Below are 22,931 nucleotides of genomic sequence, written 5' to 3'. Positions count from 1 at the left end.
ATTTGATAGGCTTTTGGGACCAAGTCTTATGGAAAAGTTGTATCTTGACCTATAAATAGCCACTTTCTCTTCATTGACAGTGGTTGTTCATGGCTGGTCAGGTTTTCTTATCGATTAGAGACACAGGAGCCCACACAAGTATATTATGAATTAAGAAGCAGGGAGTGCAAATTTGGGCTGCACTCACCCTCTCATGGAAAATTTCATAGGTCAAACACTTTTATGTAAATATGTATTCTGTATTTTTCTATTGTCTAAAACTTTGCCAAGTTTAACTCAAATTGAAAGCAGTTTTTACCATTTTAACAATTTCAGTTGAGAGGATAACTATTTATTGTTTAAGTTCAATGTAGAATAACACATGTAAATATATTTCTAAATGCTGAATAAATATTTATGAATGCAGTGTTTACTTGTTATTATTGGAGTTTATGTATTCTCTGGTATGGCTGTAAGAAATAGACAGTGTAATACTTTTTTCAATCTCAAAGGGTGTTACCCTGCTCCTCTACATGCATCACTGGCATGGATACATTTGAGGCTGTAAAAATGCTCATGCTGCAGTGTTGGGGTAACTCTATCCTGGGGAGTCCTGGAGCCTCTGCTGCATCACAGGCATAACTGAATATTCAGCTGTCCTTTCACCTCAAGCGCAGAAAGGTGAAACTCTGACATGAAACTCATGCGACCAGATCTGGAAACCTATTTAATCAGAAGGGGATTTTAAATCCTATCAGCTGGGAAGGAATAAAACATCACGTTATGATGGGAGCCATGCCTATATATAACTCATTCTTAGATCTCGATCACACTATTCCCAGTACCGTATATTTATGTGCTACAGTGAATAAGTACTGGCTTTCCTGGGGATCACCCGATTCTTTTTAATACCGACAACTACTGTAGACCTACCACTTTGGAAATCTAATACAGATTTAGCTTTGATTATTGTGTGCTGATGTGGATTAACTTTTACTTCCGTAACCAATAATTGACTCTTCCTTTTAGGCCCTTCCTCCTTAATGTTAAGTGTAAATAAAACACTGCACCATTTTGAGATAACATCTGTTGAAAGTATCAGCCTGTATAAATTACATTTAGCAAGGTGGGTAGGTTTTATTTCAGTATTGGGAAGGACTCAGTGTTTGGTTTCAGCCAGTGGAGTATGTGCCTAAGGCTGTGTGTGTAATGGAGTTTGATATCACGACTTAGAAATGTATTGGTGACAAGGTCTAACAAGTTATTCAATATAAATCTCAAGCTACTTGTCAGAATCAGAAACATGCAATGCAAAATCATTTTGATTTTCTTTTTGCGCAGCACCCCACCTTCCAAACTTGTCCAAAAAGCAGGTTTCCTGAGTCATCTGCATAGCTTTACTGAGAAAAATACACAACCCCCTAAATCTGGAACAACTGATAAGAAATGGCAGTTTTGTGTTTTTATTAGCAGTCATGCAAAAAATAGCATCACTATAGTCTCATCACTAATAACTAATCTGTTCTCGTGTCAGTTCCTGTGAAAGATTACTAGATTTCAATATAACACCCAAAAAATATAAACTATCAGAAATTGTAAACCTCTGTGGTATATGAAGACACAGGAAACAATGTAAAATTTAAAAGCTTTATTCAACTTCAAACAACTATCTTCCTGAGAAGCCCGGAATGGTATCAAAATAAATTAACACACAATCAACTACGAAAGGCTCGTCTGTGTACACAGTGTCTTTTTATGTGCACAGTACATTACATCTCCAGATTTGTTCAAACAAATACAACTGAGAAAACACAACAACAGCTTTGTGGATTGACTCACACTTTACTGTTCCTAGTTCATCCTACTTTAACTCCACAGAGCCTGTGAAGTAACAGTCTAGTGACTCTGTTAAGTTTCTCCTCAAAGTAAACAACGCCTGCTGGAGTGGGAAGAAAGCCTTTTTCGTATCCTCACTTGTCACATTATACTGAATTGTAAATAAATGACCAAGACGTTTTTGAAATAGTTGGCAGAAGAGTTGTTGCTATCACCACTCCAGCTCTCTTGGCAGAGAACAAGTGTGACACACCATAACAATAATGGCAAATCGGATGTGTGTGAGGATTACTTGCAGTCCAACTCTACAAACATATGTACACTTTTGCTACAATCTTTTGCTACGTTCTGACAGCCCGTTGTTCAAAAATAGCTCGTTATCAAAGAAAGGCACATTAAGAAGCTGTTAGCCGTGTGGATTTGCCTTGACTATTGCGAACACTGTCATGACTACATGGACATGATACAACTACTGCAAGCTTCTATCTACACACAGCTTGTTAAATAGTGACTACCACATCATCCACAATAACGTATAACTACAAGTCACATATATTTACATACCAGAGTCCTGTAATAAACCCTACAGAATTAACACTGCCTGAGTGAACCTGGAAAAATAGAAGTAATTGGAGGTCGGGCATGTCTGTCCAAACCTCTGCTGAGGTGAAGAGATGAGAGGAATACAGGGGTTATTTTTCAGTTTCTGTTTTGTTTAGGTTGGTGTACTTTTAAGGCACAGAGGGGAAAGACGATTGTTGGGGGAGAGATCCTACTGGTTTGAATAACCCAATTTCACAGCCCGACTTGCTATTCTCAGATGACTGGCGAGCATATATTTAGCCTGTAAACGTCCACATGTGTCCACATGATTTTCTTGACATACAGTCAACAAAGACTCAAGGATACCCTCTTATGCAAGAGAGCACTTATAAACGAGGAGCTTTTACTTCGTGACGAAAAAGGAAATTTGGCTTTTATTTCAGCTGGTGTGTTTAAGATTTTTTAATTTACATTTCCGCTCAAGGCAGTTTATGACTTTTGAAACTGGCTTGAGTTGTGTAATCCACCACATACCCACATTGTTTAAAAAATATAAAGTACGCATGATTTGTTGTAAATGGACAAAAACGTAAGGAATAGTTGGGAAATATACTTATTAACATTTTTGCCAAGAGTGCGATGAGAAGATAAATATCCACTCTCGTAAACTCTCTGTAAAGTAAATATGAACTACAGCTAAGCTAAGCTAACCGTCTGCTGGCTTCTCCTCATTTAACTCTCTACAACAAAGTGAATATGTATATTCTCCAAGACATTGAACTATTCCTTTAAGATAACTGCAGATTTTTCTTGCAGAGACAAGTCTATATTGATTGTTAAGTTCACACAGAGTTTGCGAGTGAGTAAGAGCACTGGGGCTGCATGATGGATGCATACCATAAACATTCACTGGCCGTTCCCTCTAGACATCCCACTCTGATTCCACCAATCAGGATTCCCTACAAGATTCCAGCCAACTTTTTTTTAAGGCTGTGATCTCATGTAACACAACATTGCCTTCACTTCTCCGGTTTGCTCTCCTGGGGCTAAAGTTTCCCACAGTCGAGGGGTCGGTGTCAAGGCTGTGTGAAAAAAGCCTTGACACTACTGCGACAGAATTTGGGTTAAAATGTATAATTGTGACCAAATGGCCATGAGAAGGAAAACAATTTGACAGATTATCATGTCAATATCAGAACTAACACTGACCCTGCGGTCTTAGTCTTATCGGAATGTTACGGAAGGTACAGGGTGCTACTTTGCTTGTGAGTGTAAATAATAAAGAAAGAGAAAATAGTCGTAAATCAGGCCAGGAGAGCTGGTTTGAGCACCATAGTGGAAAGGATATTAATGAACATGATCTATTTCCTGGGTCCCTGGATGGATGATGGACTAATGTTGACATTTGATCTGAAGGCAGTACAGTCTTTCGGGGCTGGGTGCAGTGGAGGTAGAGGTCAAGGGTCGAGCTTAGATGACCTCCCTGCTGTTGCGAATGGCACAACAGAGCACCATACTGAAGATCATCCCAATAATCTGTTGAAGGGAAACAGATTTTGAACAAAATCATTGTCGCTCACAACGTGTGTGTATTCTGAGTGTTTTCAAGTCTTCTCAGATGCTGACTCACCATGACTCCAGCGATGCCAATGCCCACGTATCCAATGATGTAGAGTTTACTGTTGAAGAACTCCTTGATGCCTGTCTCACAGTCCTGCAGACCAAAGATAAGAGTGTAAAGTTGTATTGAACCAGGATGATTTGTACGACGCCATGACTCGTTCATTTTAGGGGCAGATTTTTATTTCCCCCCTGAGAATAAAGCTGGTGTCAGATCTTACCTTAGTATCTGTCGGGGGATCAGCGCAGGGGCTGTCCATGGTCCCACAACAGTTGAGCTGAAAATGGGAAGAACAATATAAAATGATTAATAGGCTTTTATAATGATTTTTTCTGCATTAGGAACAAAGCGTTACTCTAAAGATTTTATTCGATACTTACTACTTTCTGGTATGAGATGATCAATGTGCTGTTATTGTTTTCATTGTAGGTTGTTGTGTAGAAGGTCTGAACATCTTTGACGATCTGTAAGAGATAGGACAGTGAATGATGTCATTAGGATTCATTAAAATCAATTCACCACTCAAGCTATCAAATATTAAACCTACCTTGTCTTTGTTTAAGAAGCCAAACACTCCTGCTGCCACCTCCGCACCAAAGATGATCAACAGACAGGCAAAGAACTGAAGAAATCCACAGAAACAATAAAGAAAGACAATAAACAGGCAGGTGAGATATATGTCTGCTTAAAGATAATTAAAGGGTATCCAAATAAGACAAAAGCATTTCAGTTCAGATTTTGCCCATGTGGTATGTATGCATTTGTACTCACTGAACCCAGCAGGCATTGAGATTCCCGAACAGCTCCACAACAGCCAAAGAAACCAACCAACATCACCAGACTGCCAGCACCTATCAGGATATAGACACCTGGAGGAACAGGGAAAACGGCACCGATGCAATGATAAACAAAGATGCAGGTAAAACAGATTTTTAATGTCATGAGGTAAACAACAATTAGAATACCTTTTAATTTGATACACTCTATTCATCAACATCATTAAGATATTCCAGCTTAAAAGGAGCTGGAATTTTTTTTTGATTCCCCACAACATCTCTGGCAACATGCTCAACTTCCCCATCTAGTTTATCTGATAATTATATTCTACAGAAGCACCAGCAGGGGGCAGCATTGAGCTAGAAATGTTAATGTAAACGGTCACTATCTAGATTGGTGAGCAGACTAGCTATTTCTGTGGTTACAGCTTAGATCTTTTTATTTTTTTATTTTTTTAGAAGTGGACCCAAATATTGTGCCTTTAAATTTTGTCCCAAATTTGAGTTGACTTGTAAATAGCCTTGTTTCCAGCAGCCTTATTTAGGTGGAGCTCTAACAGGGACCTCCTTAGATGCCCTGATCTCCCAGGGAAACAGATTGGTTCTGCACTCATACAGGTGGGGTCTTGTTGCCAGGCGACAGCTCTGCAGAGGATGGGGTGAGAGAGGACGCGTCAGCCCCCAGGTGATACATGCTTAGGTTGAAACAGGAGAGGAAGACCGTTCATAGGACCCTGATGTGTCAACAGAAAGACTTGATGTGACACAATAATTGAGTTGGGTATGTCATTTCTTTTGTTTGTTAGGAAAGAGAGTTTAGTTGCCGCCTTAAAGTTGCAGTCAGTGATTCTAACCGAGCCAATCAGCCACAGGGCCGTCTGTGGTCATGCACATGACGGGTAATGTTCCATGGATGTATAAAGAGAAAAGCAGTGGGAGGAACAGTTAATATGGTGGGATAACTTTGTTTGGATGTTGAGTTCAAATATCTTTCAACAATCTTTCTCCAGAATCACTGGCTCCATCTTTTGGTGTCTTAACTATCAATTAGCCTGCTGATCAGCAACAAGTGATGCCGCTACATTCACAAACTGAGAGAGACGCTGTTTCTCAACTTGGTTTTCCCTTTAGCACTTAGTCTGTAGTTGTTTGTCATATTCTTATAATGCGTCATCTCAATGTATAAAGAAAAGGGGAGTATTGTTTGGGCTTGACGCCATGGGAACGGGACATAGCAACTGTTGAGCGCTCTCAGCTGTGTCTGTGGGGACAGCGCTCTCACTGTCAAAGCCATGTGCAGCACTAAACTCTCAGAGGACCTGACTTCAAGAAGCCAACCATCCTCAGTGAAACCACATGGACACCTGAGGGTAGGTTCACATACAAACACACAGAAAAAGGAAACGAAATACCTTGAATGTATTATAGGCTTTTGTAAGAAAATAACTCTCACCAACATTAGACAACTGTTTCAGGTCTAAACTGGCTTCAGGGAACAAAATACAGTACAGGAGGCGGATGGTTTAGTCTGGAGATTGTAGGAATAACTGACATTATCATACGTATCACACTGATTGCTGGAAACAGAAAGAGGATTTGGAAGGATATTCCTACACAGGAAAGCTAAACAACTTTTTCTCTTCCTTTTTGTCATTTCCATTGACGTCCCATCTTGCTTTTCCTTCAAATCTTTGCCATGGATCCCCATCAGTTTCTATGATTGACCTCTTCCAAATGCTCTTTTAACTGTCCCAACACTCAGTGTCTCCTCCTCCTCCATCTCTTTCCATCTGGGAAGGGTGACTGATTGAAAGGTGGTTAGCAGCCCTGTGGTTTCCCTCATGCCTTTAAGCTCTATGTACATCAGTCATTTCCTGTTATTCACACTCATCTCCTGCACGAAAGAAGCAGACATACGCCTAATCATAAAAAAAGCATTACAGCATGTTGCATTCTGACATTTCACAGTGCATGGCAAACTTGGGTCGACACCCGTTCAAACTATGACCCTCACAACACTTTTGCATTTACACATAATAGGCCTGACTGGCCTAGAAGCACTCAGTACTCTCCCTATAACACAATTTCTGTGCGTTTGTGGGATTTCATATGTGTGCGTGGAGTGTGTATTTGTGTGTGCGTGATGTGCATGGAGGCCTGTGGAAGGAATATCCTCTCCAACATAGAAACAGACTTTCATTCACAGGCAATGAAAGTCTGTTTCATTGCATGTGTTGCACTGAAACGTGTGATTAAACATATTTAAAGCCCCTCTCCAGAATGAGAATTTGTTATGTTTATGGTACTAATGTGTGTCTAGCATATTTAAAAATGATATTATGCTACTTATTTGCAAAATTCATGGTTTGTTTGGAAAATACGTTTTCAATGCTGCAAAAATAAGGACATGTGTCATCAATTTTAATTTTTAATTTAATTTTAAGTCTTACTACTGATACTTTTAAGTGAAACAACTTGTACCATTTAGAGTGGTTTCTGAGCAGCATCAAAAAGACAAACTAAAAAACAAAAAACAATACTAGCAACAGCGATACTAACATCATTTTTTTTTACACACCTACACTGTGTGTACATTGACTGTGGGGATTACTTGAGGTGTGTTATGGTACTCACCGATGAAGAAAGTGTCTGGAGCCTTGTCACCATTGAGAAGAGACACAGTTTCTGGGTCAAAGCGCAGCCACAGTCCCACTGCCAGAACAAAGGACCCCATCAACTGCAAAGAGAGACAAGAGATTGACTTATTATAAACTACATAATGACCACTTATTTCAGACCAAATGCATAGAACAACAAATACAGGACCTCTGTAGACAAGACCAATGAAGGCTTTAGCTGTAACTGAAATCTAATAAATACAAACTATAGATGTAATAATCATTGAAAAGTCACATGGTTGCAGACGCTCCTCATTACAGTGAGTAAAGCAGAAAGTCATTTTTCTTGGTTACAGCATTCATCACTAGTGCAACACTCTTTTCGTCCAAAGCACAAGAGTAGAAGTGCATGATTTTCAGGCCTTCAGAGGGCTTGTTCTTTTGCTCTCCCTAAATGTGATTTTCCACATAAAGCCAATGGTGCTGTGAAGTTTCCACTCCGACCCTCCACCCTTCGCAGTTCGGCAACAGAAGTATTACTCTGTAAGAGTTGTTAGGATAAAATTGAATGTTTTTTGTCAAACCAATAGGTATGATTATTTGTCAGTATCATGGTTCATCATCTATGTGTTCGAGATCCCAGCGAAATGTAACTTTGAAACAACCCGTAGCGATTCTTGAGCTTAAACAGGCTCTCCTGTTTGTTTGGAAATGTGGCTACATGTTGCTCATAGTTTCCTTCATCTAAACCACCATCAGCATACATTGAATAAAAATCATACTCCCTGCAATGCTTATGCAAACTCACTGCAACAAAAAAAAACTTTTATTCTCTAAGTGTTAGGAGACTTTGAAGTAAACATTTTGTTTTCATGTGATCTGAGATGCTCTCAAGGGCAGAGACTGTGGTGGGCCATCCACTGACAGATCAATACTGAGGGGTTTTAATGATCACTGAGCCCATACCCCCTGAGGATTATGGAGTCTATAAACCTTCAGAGCTGAGCTTCAAAACAACACAGTGTGTCTATGTGTGTGTGTGTGTGTGTGTGTGTGTGTGTGTGTGTGTGTGTGTGTGTGTGTGTGTGTGTGCAAGGAAATTAAATGATTCGTCTAACTGCAGAGTATTTAGGAGAGTTTGTCACATGGTCTCTCTGTGTCCTAGATATCAGTATTTATGTCGTGCGACTGTTAGTTTCTGTGTCCTCTGGCTCTGTTAAGTGAATTTATTCCGAGGTTCAGACAAAAACAAACGTCTGTCCACTCAAATCCACTTAAAAAAACATGCACAATTTTTCTTGTTTCCCTGCTTCCATTCTTTATCTTCTCAGTCCTCACTTTCTACACGCCTCTCCTCCTCCACTCCAGGTCCACGAGTTATATTTTATAGTGTTGGTCTGAAGTAAAGCCAGTAGCTCAGTTATAAAGCATCGGAATAAGACAGGTGTTGGGAAGCAGGCTTCCTCCCAAACTAAGGATTTAGTGTCATGCGTGGTGATGTATGGGACAGCTGAGCTCTTGGGGTTTCAGGATTAGCAGGTCCAAAGTGATAAAGCACATTAAAGTGAAGGCTGCAGATATGTAGACTTACTGAACCAGGCTGGATTAGTGCGCAGAGGGGCTCTGGATCTATTTTACCCCAGTATTTTGTCGGAGCACCCGATGGTGCGATGGTGTTGTTGGAGGTGTGAGGCGAGGACTGCTGCCCACTGAATGGTGTGGATATGCAACCAGCGCTAAGTGTTGGTGTCGTCCCAAGCTAGGTGGTGTTAGTGGTGGAGGAGAAGCAGGTGGTAGTTTCACAGTTGTAAAGAGCTCAGAGCTCAGCCAAACCTCATTACTGTTATGGCTTCATTTAAAAGCCTTTTCGAAAACCAGATGGATTGAATGGATACCACACTGAAAGGTCTCATTTTTTTTGGAAAAAGGCATCCAACGCTGCAGGCGGTAGCTGACATATTAAGTACATTCTCAACTCCGGCACTCAGTCATCCCAAAGGTCCCATTAACCCCCTCACTGCTTACATACCCCCTGCTTTTTACCCCCACCACTTCGTCTGCCACCACCATTACCCCGTCTGACAACAGACACACCCCTCCCTTCTCTCGGCCCCTCTGCCTCTCAAATCTACCACCCCGCCCCCTGACTTATCTCCATGTATCCCCCTCCTCTACCTAACCTAATCTCGCCCCCCCCTCTCCCTCGAAACCTCACCCAAAGGACAAAGACCCACTGTCTCCCTGTGACTATACGTTTTGGCGCACAATAGGAGGGAAACAGACAGACACAATGAAAGTGAGAATGAAAGAGGGGAAGAGGGAAAGAAAAATAGAGTGTAAGTCGTTAGACGATCCATCTTTTTATTTTTGGCCTCTGGACACAGAAGACAGGGATATCTTATTCAGAGACATAGTTGAAACGCCAACCTGTGGTCTATATAGGTCCTGTGTAGCCAATGTACCTCTAAAACACAGATGGAAGTGAGAATAGCAGAGTTACCCTACGTCCTCTCTCTATCCTATGACACCTCTGAAGAATAGTTTATATGATTGTATATTTCTAGACAGGGATGAAGATCTCACTGTCGGAGCTGTATTGAGGTTCTTTTACAGTAACAAGGCCTACTTTTTTTTAACAGCGCAGTTAAATAGTGTTTTTGTGAGGGGAATTTCCATGAAACAGGGGCTGAGCTGACACAGGGCTGTGGTCTTGGTCAGAGACAGTCTGAGGCATTATCCACTTTCTAGGTTAGACCTTATTTTTCAGGGAAAAAGATTATAACAAAAGCAAAACATCTGTGGGCTACTTCTTCAAACCCAGCAGTAATTGGTAAATGATTCAAGCTTGTCAAAAATAGTCTTTCTGTCTGGCACATGTTTGGGAAAACATATGCAAGCACACATTAAAATGAATGAGCAGAAGGAAAGTGTGAATATGAGGGGGATCATTATGGGTGGAGTAAATCCTATTGTGCTCTTCCATAGGGCAAAGGCGGGGGAGTGTGATGGCAGACATCAACCTCCACAACACAGACAAGTGTGTTTGTGTCGTGGTCCTAGGTGTTTTTGTTATAGTTTCTTCCCTGTTTTAGTTTAAAAGCCCTCTCCTCTTGTGTCTTGGTTTCTGTGTGATTGTCTGCCCCGCCCTTATGAGTTTCACCTGTTTCTCATCAGCCTGGCTACGACCTGTCCCTTGTGATCGACCTCTTTTTCTAGTTAAATTTGGTCTCTGTGCTTCCATTGTCTCCTGTCAGATCATCTATGTTGCATCATTGCTGTTTGGAGCCTTGTTTTACCATTTTTTAAATTTTTGCCAGCTTTTCCTGCCTGACATTTGGACTCTAAGCTTTTTTTGTGCTATTAAAATATCATTGCTGAATCTGCAAGTCTCTGCGTCTGCATTTGGGTCCTCCCCACCGTCAGTTAGTAGGGCTGAATATTGTATACTGCCAATATTGATTTTGAAGTCAGTACACTTTACCAGAAATCTTCAAAATGTTGGACGCTTCTTCTAAGTATCCACACTGTGTCCATTTTGAAAGTAAAATAATTTCTTACAATAGACAAACACAAATTCTAATCATTTTCTCAAATAATCTGATTTTACCTTATTTGTTTTAAAAAATATATCTTATTTTCCTCACAAATTAAGTCTACATGGACTCTTCTACTTGGACTTGCCCCAAAAGTGTATCAAACTGCGACCGTATTATGAAAGAAATTGGTTCCTTCGAAAGATAATTTAAAATGCTGTTTGGTTGTATGGGAGTGTGCTTTTGGAGACAAGGTTGATCATTTTTTTGATTAGAAGAAAGAACACTGGTATACGTCACACTCATCCCTGTGAAGTAACGCTCAGCCCTCACTGTTAACCTCCCAGGCTTTTTGACTAAATAGGGCAGTCGGTGAACTACAGCGCACAAACACAGGCCAGAGGAGCCAGCAAGGTATTGATGTTCTGTTGTATTTCGAGCTATCAGCGTAACATATACACGAGTGTGGCCTGCATTACGTTGACAGTTTAGCATTGGAGCAGGAATTTCATTTGAAGGGAAACATATCTGCCCCTCCTCCACACACACACACACACACACACACACACACACACACACACACACACACACACACACACACACACACACACACACACACACACACACTCTTCTCATCATCTCTCACTCCACAATCAACAGAGGGGGGAGATTGGGATGCGGTGATTATGAAGAGAGAGTGATCACTGTTGGTTTGCAGCTGAAAAAGTGCAGGGAATGTGCAGAACTCGTATGCAGTCAGCACCAAAAACAGTGGAGGAGCACCCGTTTAGGTGTTTCCGTGGTCCTGTGTGACATGTAACTCTCACACAAACACAGACATCAACAGAATATCCCGCTATCCTCGTACTGATCTGACTTTCTCTCTTTATCTGGGTCAGCTGTCCCTGTTTTGCCACATGAGCGCGCACACACGCACGTTGATATCCCTCTCAATCTCCCAATGACCCTTTTTCTCTCCCATCACATTTGCTGTCTTACTTTTCTCTGTTTTTCATGAACATGTCAGTCAGGCAGTCACACATCCTCTTTTTCCACCTGTCTGTCACCTCTCTGTCTCTGCAAGTGCCCCACATTCAATCAGATGTACTGGGGGAAAAAAGAGATTTCAGCAACAGCCACACCCATCCTGGATGTGTGGATAGTGGTAAGTGGAGATAGAATAACTTAATAATGGTGGGACCGGTGGGGTCGCTGCATTAAAAGGGCTCCGGCAGGCCTGATGCTTAGCCAGGCAGGAGCAGCACACTGAAGTTATGCTATTGTCCCGCTGTCACAATGGATCCATTCACGCTGCACTCAGCGCCTGATCCACTCCACAGATGCTTGTTGGAAACTCTCTCTCTCTCTCTCTCTCTCTCCCACACACACAGTCACACACACACAAAGGCTGTCCCCTCTGAGGAGTAAGAACAGTGGAACAAAATATATCCCAAAGTGCGCTTTTACACACATACACAAGGTTATCCACCAACAACTTGTAGATTTTATGCATGTTCATTTATAGTGTGCACTGAATATAGTTTACAAATAGGGCAGGGTTTATTGCAGGACACACAAACACACCTTTCACATCCACCTGACAGTTGTCTTGATTAAAGTGACTCTGTTTTGCCTCCTGAGTGCCCAAGTGCTGCTTTCTAAAAAAAGATCTTTAGTTGAGGATCTTCTGCTCCAAAGTGGTGGTTCAACTTCACTTCAACAATCACTTCTGCAGCTCTGTTTGTTAATGTGGCGCAGGGAGCCAACTGCTGAGTTTGTTTTCCGTGCAGTCTCTCAATCTCTCTCTCCCTCCTCTCTCTCTCTCTGTCTCTGTCTTTTCATTCAGTCTTCCTTTCAAAAACACGCGTCCCCGAGAAAATAGGGGCGGGTTTTTTCCCTCTGTGGAAAATCTGATTTAAACCCGGTGAGCCCAAACTAAAAAAAAAAAAAAAAAAAAAAATACTCTGGATGTCACCGTTTCCGCGCCACGCCGGATTAACAGCAACTTAACAAAGCACACGAGATAATGAAAGCAAAAAACTGTGAACAATCTAAGCATCTTTACCGAAATAACACGTGGTGTGAAGGTCAGCTGTGCGGAGTGAGCAGTCTGCGCCGCTGCACTTGCTCCAGACACATTTACGCACAACTTCAGCACCCCGTCAGCACACATGCACGTACAGACCCAACTTGCACTTACCCAGAAGATGAAGTTGAAAACGAACAAAAGGTATTTGACACATCTCATTCCTCCTTCCACTTTCGACATTTCGGCTGGACGTTTTTTTTTTTGTTGCCTTTATTCCCCGTTAAGTGGTCTGACGGTTGTGTCGGCTGCGCGCACTGTGACAATAACGGTCCGACCCGGTCACAACACTGGTGCACCGAGAAGCGCCGTCACTGGAGCTGCTCTCTCTCTCTCTCTCTCTCTCTCTCTCTCTCTCTCTCTCTCTCTCACTCTCTCTCACACACACACACACACACACACACACACACACACACACACACACACACACACACACACACACACACACACACACACACACACACACACACACAGCAGGATCTCAGACTCTTTCCAGACCGCCCCTTTCAACAATGCAAAGGGGGGGCTGAAGGGGGTACCGAGACTACACGATGAGGTCTTGGCAAATGTTGCCAAGTGTTTCTCCTGCAACAAAAAGCCACTATTTACCTAAAAGCTGATATTCACTTTTTTCCGTTTTTGTGGTTAAATCTTGCCTATAAAAAAAAGAGATTAGCAACACAATAAGAAAACAAGCATGTAATTGTAAACATTTACACTATGCTAAGATTTTTAAAATGTGTGTGTGGTAACCCACTAATTAGGGAGTATGTGCTGTTTTCTTCTGCTTGTTTATCACCATATTATTCTGAGATTGTTTTTATTAGTGTTATTACAAACCACAATTTCTGTTCATGCTATGATTTGTTCCCCCAACTGTGAAACAGTGATTGTGCTACTTCAAATTGGAACCGCTGTATCGATTCACCTTCACCCATCAGCAAAGATAGAAACCCTTGAGGTATTTGTTATTCCTATACAATTAAAGGACCTTTTTTAAGGTAGTTGTAATAGTTGACTATTTTTTTTTTTTGCATGCTTATCAGATTAAGACATATCAGGCTAACAATCAAACATGTCATCCTGCGCATATGAAGTATGTATTCTGTCATAAAATATTATGACAGAATTACTGCAAAGTCAGACCTCATACACAAAGCAAATAGCTATAAAGACTAAACAAGGGAAAGCCCAGCCTCTATGAAGAAATGAGCTGGTTTGTGTTGTAATCACATTATTTGATAACAGGATATACTCAATTTCCTTTTACAAGATAAATAGCCTTACCCAAGCCTTTCCTGTTCATTCAAAACAGATTTGTAGCAATTTAAAAGTCGCAAAGATTTTTAAAATAGTTGACTAATTCTCAACGGATGGATATTGGGAGCTTAAATAGTTTCCACTTATATCTCTTTTTCTCCCCATGGCACAACATTTTGTGCTGGAGTGATGAGTAAAAGATGAGTTTTACCCGGCTTCGATGTGTCCTTGGGCAAGACACTCAAGTTGCTCCCGAAGGCTCGTCCACTGTCATGCTCTTTCAACTAAATCTCTAAAGTTCTAATGAAAATAGGTTTGAATAAGTTATTTCCCTGGAAAAGGTCAGGCTTTTTATCACAATAGTAGCCAAAGTTTCTTTGACAAAAAGAGACATCACACTAAAAATCACTTGACCCACTGATTTTAATTGTTTTTATTTCACTTAGTTTGAAGCATAATTGACCTCTTATTCCTAAATACATTGCCCAACCTTGTGCAAAGCATCAGCTAAGTTCAAACAGACTACAAACTAAATATACTATTAGTGAAATGGAAAGAGTAGCCCCTGATGTCTCCCCTCAGTGTCATCAGTGACTGGGAGCATGAAACTCAGCAGCAACACCCGGTTCAATATAAATATTTTCCCCACAACCATGGAGAGCAGGAGAAACGTCCAAAGAGTAGTTCATTTTATCACCAGGAAATTAAGCGCTGGTTAGAAAATGTCCTTATAGAGGAACAAAATGGTCTGCCAAGCTCAACGCTAGACGGAAGAAAGAGTCAGACAGGAATGGCACGACAGAGAGAAGCAGAGAGGGAGAGAATAAATGCTTAGATGATGAATTGCACGTGAATAATCATCGGCACGTGGCTCTTTTCACACACATGAACCGACTCTCAGAGCAGCAAAGTTTGTTCTGTGACACTCATTAAGGGTACCGTGCAGGACAGAGAGAAAACAGATAAGGTTAAGTTTGGACGTTAAACAGAGCAATGCCTTAAAAGGAAAGGCAGATAAGACTGGGACAGGAGCACTATGTCCCCGTTTGTTAGTTGTTGTTGGCCGTCGGTAGCTCAGTTGCTATGTGGTTCCAATCATGTGAACAAGAAAAAATGCGCGCAGGTCCTAACCCCCTTGAAAAAAAGACAGCAAATGGCTGCCTGGATTGAATTACCGCCCAACATGATGCTTTAACAGGTTTATCTTAGGGTTGGCTTTGTAGCTCCGTTCTTTTAAATTAAATTTGATTTACTTGTGACCCAGACACATTTAAACTGTTGTGTTGGCTACTGTAAGCATGTAAAAAATGTGAATGAAGTCCTGGTTTTACTCTCTTGAATGGGTGGCAACAGTAACAGCTCTTGTTATTCTGTGTTACACCCATGTTTTGGTCAGGGCCTGGACCTTTTCCCCCCGGCTCTGAGGTCATTATAGATGACAGACGGTGATATCTGTCGGCTGTGAGGGTCAGTGAGTGAGTCTCACTTTGTCAGGAGGTGAATTAGGCCAAAACTGAATTGAAGCTACGTAGAATTGTTATGCTATATAAGATGTTGAAAATAATATTGATAATGTCTTGATCATGTTGCTTTGATTAGTTAATACAACAACAAAGTGGCAGTGGTAGAGATCTCGATCTGTGGCAGCACAACACCATCTACTGGTCACACTGCAGACATTGACTGTGTGGTAATTTATTATCAGTGAAAGTCACCTGAGCAGATGTGCTCTTGGTTCATATACTGGGAGATGAGTGGTCTCTGTGGCCAAATGGGTACAGAGAAGCTGGGGACTTGTTTAAAGGTTATTTGACAGTGAGCACTATGTATTCACTGCATATTCATCCATGTCCATATTTGCCTTTTTGACCTGGAAACTATTTAGAAAGTATAAGAGATGGGATGCAGATTTTGCAGCCAGAATTCAACTTCCTCTTTCTCTCCTACATGCAGGTTACTGCTTTATATGATTTCACACCTACTGCAGCAAAACTGAGAGCAAACTGTAAACTGTTAACAAACCACACCGCTTGTTCGCAGCTCGTTCGCAGCTCCTGCCAAAGTGAGAGGTTATCTGAGGTCCCCTTCTGAAAAACCTTCGATCAAACTGTCTTGCTGCAGTGAGGTTTTTCCTGGCAACCAAACCAGATCTGAATAGTCGTGTATGATCTGCAGCATTAGGGAAGGTGAAAGAACAGCCAGCAACCTGGGGAGAGTGATGATGTGAGGAGAGGTGCGGAATCCAACTTTCAGTGAGAGGAAAGCAAAGTGAGAGAGAGAGAGAGACAGACAGAGAGACAGAGAGACAGAGAGACAGACAGAGAGAAGAGAGAGAGAAAGGAAGAGAGCGAGAGAGAAGGAGAGAGAGAGAGAGACAGGGAAAGAGAGTGTGAGAGAGAGACAGAGAGAGAGAGGGAGCGCTTTGTCATACTTAAAAGTCCTCATTTTCCTCGTGTTTATTTCAGCATGGTTAAATATAGTTTTCAACTTCACCACTAGAGGGTAGCATATTCTTGCAAAACTTGACACAGACGTCCAAAATAAGACTGAGATGATTTGTATGTCGGTAAAGATGAGACCCTGAGGGCCTCTTCTTCACTGTGTAAGTTGGTTTGTCGGAGAACATTTGATTATTGAATTACCACTTAAAGAGAGTCAATAGAGGCCCAAAGCTGATTGTTGTCAATGGGGCGCTCTAGTGGAGTATATTTATGCATATACTTTACAGAAGAGTACATCCACCATGTGTTACAAAACACCAGTTTTTGTTTCTGTTTTTTTACCAAATCATCACTTAGTTTTAATACTGTGTTAGATGAAATCAGTGATATCCATGATATCCATTTTATCTTGGTTGCCAAGCACTGCCCTGAATTTCACTCTACAGCTTTACATCTCTACACGTTTATTTTAAATTAGAGCAATAACCTGAATAAGTGAGTGGAGAAACATAGCAAAATGCTTCCATACAGGGAAAGAGGAATTACTGAATGGTTTGATGAGCCTAAAAAACATGTGAATCATATGCTCACAGCCCTCACAGTCACCAGATCTCAACCCAATTAAACACCTATGGGAGATTTGATAACCTTTTGTGTTTGTTAAATGTTATGAATCAAATTTGCAACCCTTTTAGGGGCCCAAAGAGTTAACTAACTAACTAGGTAGCTATTTAACAGGAAAGAAAGCAAGATTTGAGAAAAGTTAAAAATAAAAGTTTTTTTCTTACCACACTAATCATTCGAGACCATTCATCATTTTTTTTTGGCCTTAAACACAATCACATATTTTGCCCTCATAAGGTTGATAAGCAGTTGCTCATTTACACATTGAGCAGACACAGAGCAGCATTAGCATTTACTTGGAGTTGTGTCTCTGATGAATGTCCAATACTCACCTTCCTCTCTACTTTGGGGGAATATATGGCTCTTTAGCTGCTAAATCTTCCACCTTGTTCACCAGCTAATAGCTTACTTTGTCTATCTGCTGTTTGGTGTTGGGCAGGTATTGTAAAGTTGCTGCATCAGACCTTTTCACCGGAAACTAATGCCTGTTGCATTTGAAAACAATGCTGATAAGAGCGATGAGACTGAACTAAAAAAAATTAAGTTGCGGGTCATAAAACCAAAACAATGAAGTAAAAGATAACTACAGTTAAGGGGAGCTGCATAGTTGTGTGATAATTCTCTGTGGGTTTGTCACTGCGAACAACCTCTTTCATATTTCAAATGGTCCTTTAATTCATTATTTCTATGAAAATATTGACCAAAATTTGAACATCAACGTTATCTTGAATTGACACAAGAAACCAGGCAAGTACTGAGGTGTTTAATAAATAACAGCATGAACAACACAACAATAACAACAACAACATTAAAAGCTTGAATTCATTTTTGTATATATACACATACTGTATATATTTTAATATTTGACTGTATAAACTATAAATATGACATGCAGTCCTCATAACTTAAAACAACCAGGACTTCTCAGACTGAGGTAGGGTCAGGGGCCAAAAGGGTTGGATGGATGAAGGTGTTTCTGTGTGTGTAAGTGTGTGTGTGTGTGTGTGTTTGGAGGTGGGGAAGAGGATTACAGTATTGGCAATAAAGCTGCAGTGGCTGTTTAGTAGAAATGTGTGTGCTTGGTTCATAGTTCAGTGGCCGGGAGTCGTCGTCCCCCTTCCCCCCAGTCAGTGCCCTAGTCTTCCCGCCCAAGACTTCCTGCTGAGAACACACACACATGCAGCGTTGATGCGGATGAAACGCCAGGCTGTCCGTTCCTTGAAGGTAGTCAGGGCGCTCACGAATATGTGTGTGTTGGTGCAGTAGGAGTTCCAGTGGCGACTGTCGATGCCGAGACAGCCCGAGGTGCCCGATCTGGAGCCCTGTTTGCCACCCCGTCCCCCTGGCCTTCCCCCGTTTGCAGTGTTGGAGCCTCTGTGCGTGGGGGACCGGCAGGTAGTCTCATAGAAGAACTGTTTCTTCACCACGTTGTTGATTGTAACGTTGGGCAGCACCGTCACCTCATTCCCAGCTATGTCTGTGGCTCGTGTCAGGTTGCCCACCCAGGTATTTATGCTGTCACATACTGAGTACTCCCCTCGGTGCATGGTATGCGATCCTACTCTACGCCTCACCCTCACCCCCCTCACCCCTTCAATGTCATAGCCCTCACCTTCCAGGGCATCATGTGACGGGGCCACCTCGCTGAAGACAACACGGGGCGAGGAGCGGTAACGTCTCTTGGAGAAGAGCTTGGGGTCGACTACTGGGTTGAAGGGGTCTGGGGGGGAGTCAGACGTGGATTGCCTGACGACGGGGCTCCTATCCTGGGTGTATGAAGCTGCCCGATGGGGCCTCTTGGTCCTGTGGTGGCTGGTCCTACGATGCTCAGAAAGGTGGTCCCCCGCTGCTGTCTGCTGCTGTCCTGCTCTGTGATTGGCTGCCGTCTGCTGTCCGACTTTGTGGTTGGCTGCCCCGGCGCACCGGGCCAATCCACCTCCCATGTTCTGCACAGCCTGGACGCCGATCAGGAGGAGCAGGACCAGTGGTGACGACCTCATGGGCACACGTCCTGAGCCGAGCACAAGGGGGAAAAGAAAAGTTCACATAATGTAAAGTTGTGGGTCATAAAACCAAAACAATGAGCTCAAAGATAACAACCCATGTACAGTTCAGGGAAACTGCACAGTGACACAAATGATCATTTAATTAATTATTAATATGAAAATAAAGACCATAATTTAAACATCAAGACTATTTTGAACTGAAACAAGAAACCAGGCAAGTATTGAGGTGTTTAATAAATAACAGCGTAAACAACCCAACAATAAAAACAACATTTAAAGCTTGAATTCATTTTGTATACACATACTGTAAATATTTTAACATTTGACTGTATAAACTCTAAATATGACATGCAGTCCTCATAACTTAAAACAAGTTATGAGGAATATATGTCTTGTCATGAAAGAAGAAAAAACTATCTTTCATGTTTTACTTGTCTCTAGATCTTACTTATTGTTTGAGTTTTTATTTATGTTTTTACGTATTGAAAAACTGAATAGAAAAACTTATGAAGTGAGAATATCAAACATTTTTACAAACACAATCCGGGAACTCATATGTGAGGATTTGCTATACAACTTTTTGAAACTTTGTCTGTCAAAATAAGCGATTTCTATGGCATTTATTATGGCTTTAAAAACCAGAGATGAGCTGACATTTATCTTTAGCCCACTTAATGAAGCAGATCAGCACAGTCGCGCGTGTCCTGGCTGATTGGCACCAGGTCTTTGCAATATGCGTCACAATGATTGGCTCATACAGAACATGAACAGCCCGGTTATTATAACATGTTTCTGTCAATGTGTTCTGGTTAGGCAAACATTCATGGCCTGAAAAGTCTCATGTTGGATTACTTGATTAAGGTGCAAATAATCGTGTTTCACCGCGTGCTATTTGCAGTCCGCGGTGGTCGGCCAGTCAGCCGTCGGTTTAGATACCAGGACAAAACAGTGGGAGAAGTTTTTCCTGGATTTGCTGTAGGACCGAGGCAGTTTACGTCCTGGGACACTTCATCGGACTTGGACTCACCATTGTGCAGGGGCCTAAGCTATGTACCTGCTGCTGTGCTTCTTGTGCTTTCACTCATATCCAGTGAGGGACATTGCATTTGTTGGCGTGTGTTGCCAGGTTGTGTTTGCTTGGTAATGCCAAAAAGATGCGGCTGCATTGTTGTTTGTTGTAATGAATGAATTATTATTAGCATGTTTGTCTTCTGCTTGCAGCTGATGATGGATTGCTGGCTGTTCACTTTACTATGCTTCTGAGTCTGAGTATTGATTTTAAATTTCTATTGCAGTGTTGGTTTGATTTGCAATGGATGAGTATTTATTTGCATTTGGAATTGTGTTTATCCTCGGTGCGAATGTCCTAAAATATCAGTTTGTTTACTCAATTGTTTGTTACTGTTGTCTTTTAGCTCATGTATGCTTTTTTAGCTGATCAATAAGTATACTTTACCAGCTATATGAGCAGCAGAATCCTTGAGTACTTTAGTTGAGAAACAAATGTTTAGTCCATTTTCACCATCACACAGGGACATCTTTGGTCTTTGAACTTGAAGGTGACTTGTTTTGTGTGTTGCCGTGCTGAGAGTTTATGTGTAGCCTACCTGTGGAATGTGTCCAGTTGAAGTGGGAGCCCCTGTGGACTCTAGAGCCAGACTCCAGTGCAGGCCGGGCCCCTCATGCCTGCCATCTGGACCCCCTGAACTACAGCTCTGTAACACACACATACAGACAAAATTTAAACAATCATTCACGATTCAGCCTTTCATATGCAGCAGTTGTGGGATCGTAACCAGTTTCAGTTTTTTACTGAAACTGGTTACTGACACAAGAAAACAAAAATGGAACTTGTTTTCTATCCTTGAGATGGCACATTGGACATATAGTGTATAGTTTGCTTCTTTTTAGACTGACATACCGGTCAGTTCCAACAAGTGGTAAAATCGTGAGTAAAGTACTCACTCAAATAAAAAACTCATACCTTCTTCCAGATAACCACTGCTATCACAGACATACACAATTTACTATTGTCTGACCTTATCTCATACAAAGTATACACACACTCACCATGTTTAACTCTTAGAGTTTAGACTTGCCATACATTGGAATGTGCGGCATTTCACACCTCCAATTTTTAAATGTGTGTGTGTGTGTATATATATATACTTTTTGAGCGTAAAAACCCTCTAACATGTATCATTAATGGGGGACGTTAACACATACAAACAGTGTTTTCCTCAGACACATGTGCCATGCATGCGCATGTAGGAAGGCATGTAAGGTTGCTTGTATAAATAGTTTGCATTGATGAGTATGAATACACATGCCCTCTCTCACAAACACTCTGAAGGTCACTGAGGCGTGTTGAAACTGGAATGTCAGTATTTGTACGTTATCTCCAATGTTCTTTGAAACTCACCTTGCTTGTACATTGTTGGAATACCACAAAGTTTATGAGTGTTTGAAATGTTTAGTTCGACATGTCTTCATTTTGCAACCTTGTTTTGAGAGAGAGAGAGGGTCCTGACTGGATATAAAATCAAAACAGGAAGTAAATGATGGTCATGTTTTACTTCAGGTAAGATGAAACATCCTTTTTTTTTAATTTAGTTTTTTTGTGGCACTCGGGTCATCTAGATTTATGACTCTCATTCAAATCCTCAGAGGGTAGCACATAACAACCAGAAGAGGGCAGTGTTGCCTGCATCGACCACAAATCAAGGACAACGGACAGGCAGATGAGAAATATCAGGATGTCATTGGCCCTGTTACCATTAGACATAGAAACTTGCATGCATGTGAACAATGTAGTATCTTGTATCACTCTTTAGTTATTTTCCCACAAACCAAGAGTACTTCTTAGTCTATATGGCAGTGGTAGAGCGAAAGTCTAGTAATATGTACATGTTTTCTAGTACTGCATTTCAAGTAATGCAGTTTACTTGAGTATTTAATGTTATGATTGCTATGTTATGTTTATGCTTCTTTTCCACTGCCTTACTTCAACCCCTATACATTTAAATAAAACTATAGTTACTGGATACGATTTTTAAGACAGCATTCAGCTTTTCACATACATCCCATTGTTATATACTGTAGGTGATATATGTGCACGGGTATTTAGAAAAAAGGAGATGCTGAGAGCCATGGTTTGAAACTTTCAAGTGATATATTTTGGCTTCAATAAAAACAATCGTACACATGCAAGCCTACACACTCACACACATATGGAGCTGGTCCAAACAGGCAGTGAGTTGATTGATCCCGGCTGACTGGCAGCGCACTATTTACATGGCCCAGGGTGAGCCTGGAGGATCCTAATGTTAAAAATATGTGGCTTGTGTTTAATGCCAGTGGAGCCAGCGTAAACACTGCAGCGTAGGAGCACAGGGGTCAGAGCGGTTTAGAAAGCACCTTTTGATTCATGGGATTACGTCAGCAATGGATCACAATCTGTCTGGCTATCCCTCTGACCCCCTCACACAAATACTGTATGCAAAATAAAAAATACAAGCTTGTGAGATGCTCCTGTGGTTTTCAGTGAACAGGGCTTAGACTTGCTCCCAATATTGTTTGTTTGTGGTATTGTTTTGCGGTTTCTGCTC

At 41.4% G+C, this 22,931-nt stretch overlaps 2 protein-coding genes across 2 annotated transcripts; both read right to left on the bottom strand.

Annotated features, from left to right (window-relative positions):
- Positions 1–1,630: 1,630 nt before the first annotated feature.
- LOC129099315 (CD9 antigen-like) lies at positions 1,631–13,421 on the bottom strand. The gene is made up of 8 exons (XM_054608514.1): positions 13,107–13,421; positions 7,390–7,492; positions 4,751–4,848; positions 4,527–4,601; positions 4,360–4,443; positions 4,200–4,256; positions 3,989–4,072; positions 1,631–3,894 (listed from the first exon to the last, which is right to left on the bottom strand). Exons 1-8 carry the CDS (start codon positions 13,173–13,175, stop codon positions 3,829–3,831), a joined length of 636 nt encoding a protein of 211 aa, XP_054464489.1. The 5' UTR covers positions 13,176–13,421; the 3' UTR covers positions 1,631–3,828.
- Positions 13,422–18,262: 4,841 nt separating this feature from the next.
- Positions 18,263–21,018, bottom strand: ngfa (nerve growth factor a (beta polypeptide)). Its single transcript, XM_054608507.1, has 2 exons — positions 20,931–21,018; positions 18,263–19,328 (listed from the first exon to the last, which is right to left on the bottom strand). The coding sequence occupies exon 2, from the start codon at positions 19,315–19,317 to the stop codon at positions 18,445–18,447; it is 873 nt and encodes a 290-aa protein (XP_054464482.1). The 5' UTR covers positions 19,318–19,328; positions 20,931–21,018; the 3' UTR covers positions 18,263–18,444.
- Between the last annotated feature and the right edge of the window lie 1,913 nt (positions 21,019–22,931).

The sequence above is a fragment of the Anoplopoma fimbria genome, chromosome 12, assembly GCF_027596085.1.
Source record: "Anoplopoma fimbria isolate UVic2021 breed Golden Eagle Sablefish chromosome 12, Afim_UVic_2022, whole genome shotgun sequence".
Lineage (NCBI taxonomy): Eukaryota > Metazoa > Chordata > Actinopteri > Perciformes > Anoplopomatidae > Anoplopoma > Anoplopoma fimbria.
Note: the sequence above shows the minus strand (reverse complement) of the source record. Positions and strands in the feature narration are given on the sequence as shown.

Excerpts from the sequence above, each read along its gene's own strand:
- LOC129099315 (XM_054608514.1), bottom strand. The coding sequence starts at position 13,175 with ATGTCGAAAGTGGAAGGAGGAATGAGATGTGTCAAATACCTTTTGTTC. Across the intron at positions 7,493-13,106 it reads TTTTCAACTTCATCTTCTGG|TTGATGGGGTCCTTTGTTCT; the intron begins GTAAGTGCAAGT and ends CTCTCTTTGCAG. Across the intron at positions 4,602-4,750 it reads CTCAATGCCTGCTGGGTTCA|TTCTTTGCCTGTCTGTTGAT; the intron begins GTGAGTACAAAT and ends GGATTTCTTCAG.
- ngfa (XM_054608507.1), bottom strand. The coding sequence starts at position 19,317 with ATGAGGTCGTCACCACTGGTCCTGCTCCTCCTGATCGGCGTCCAGGCT.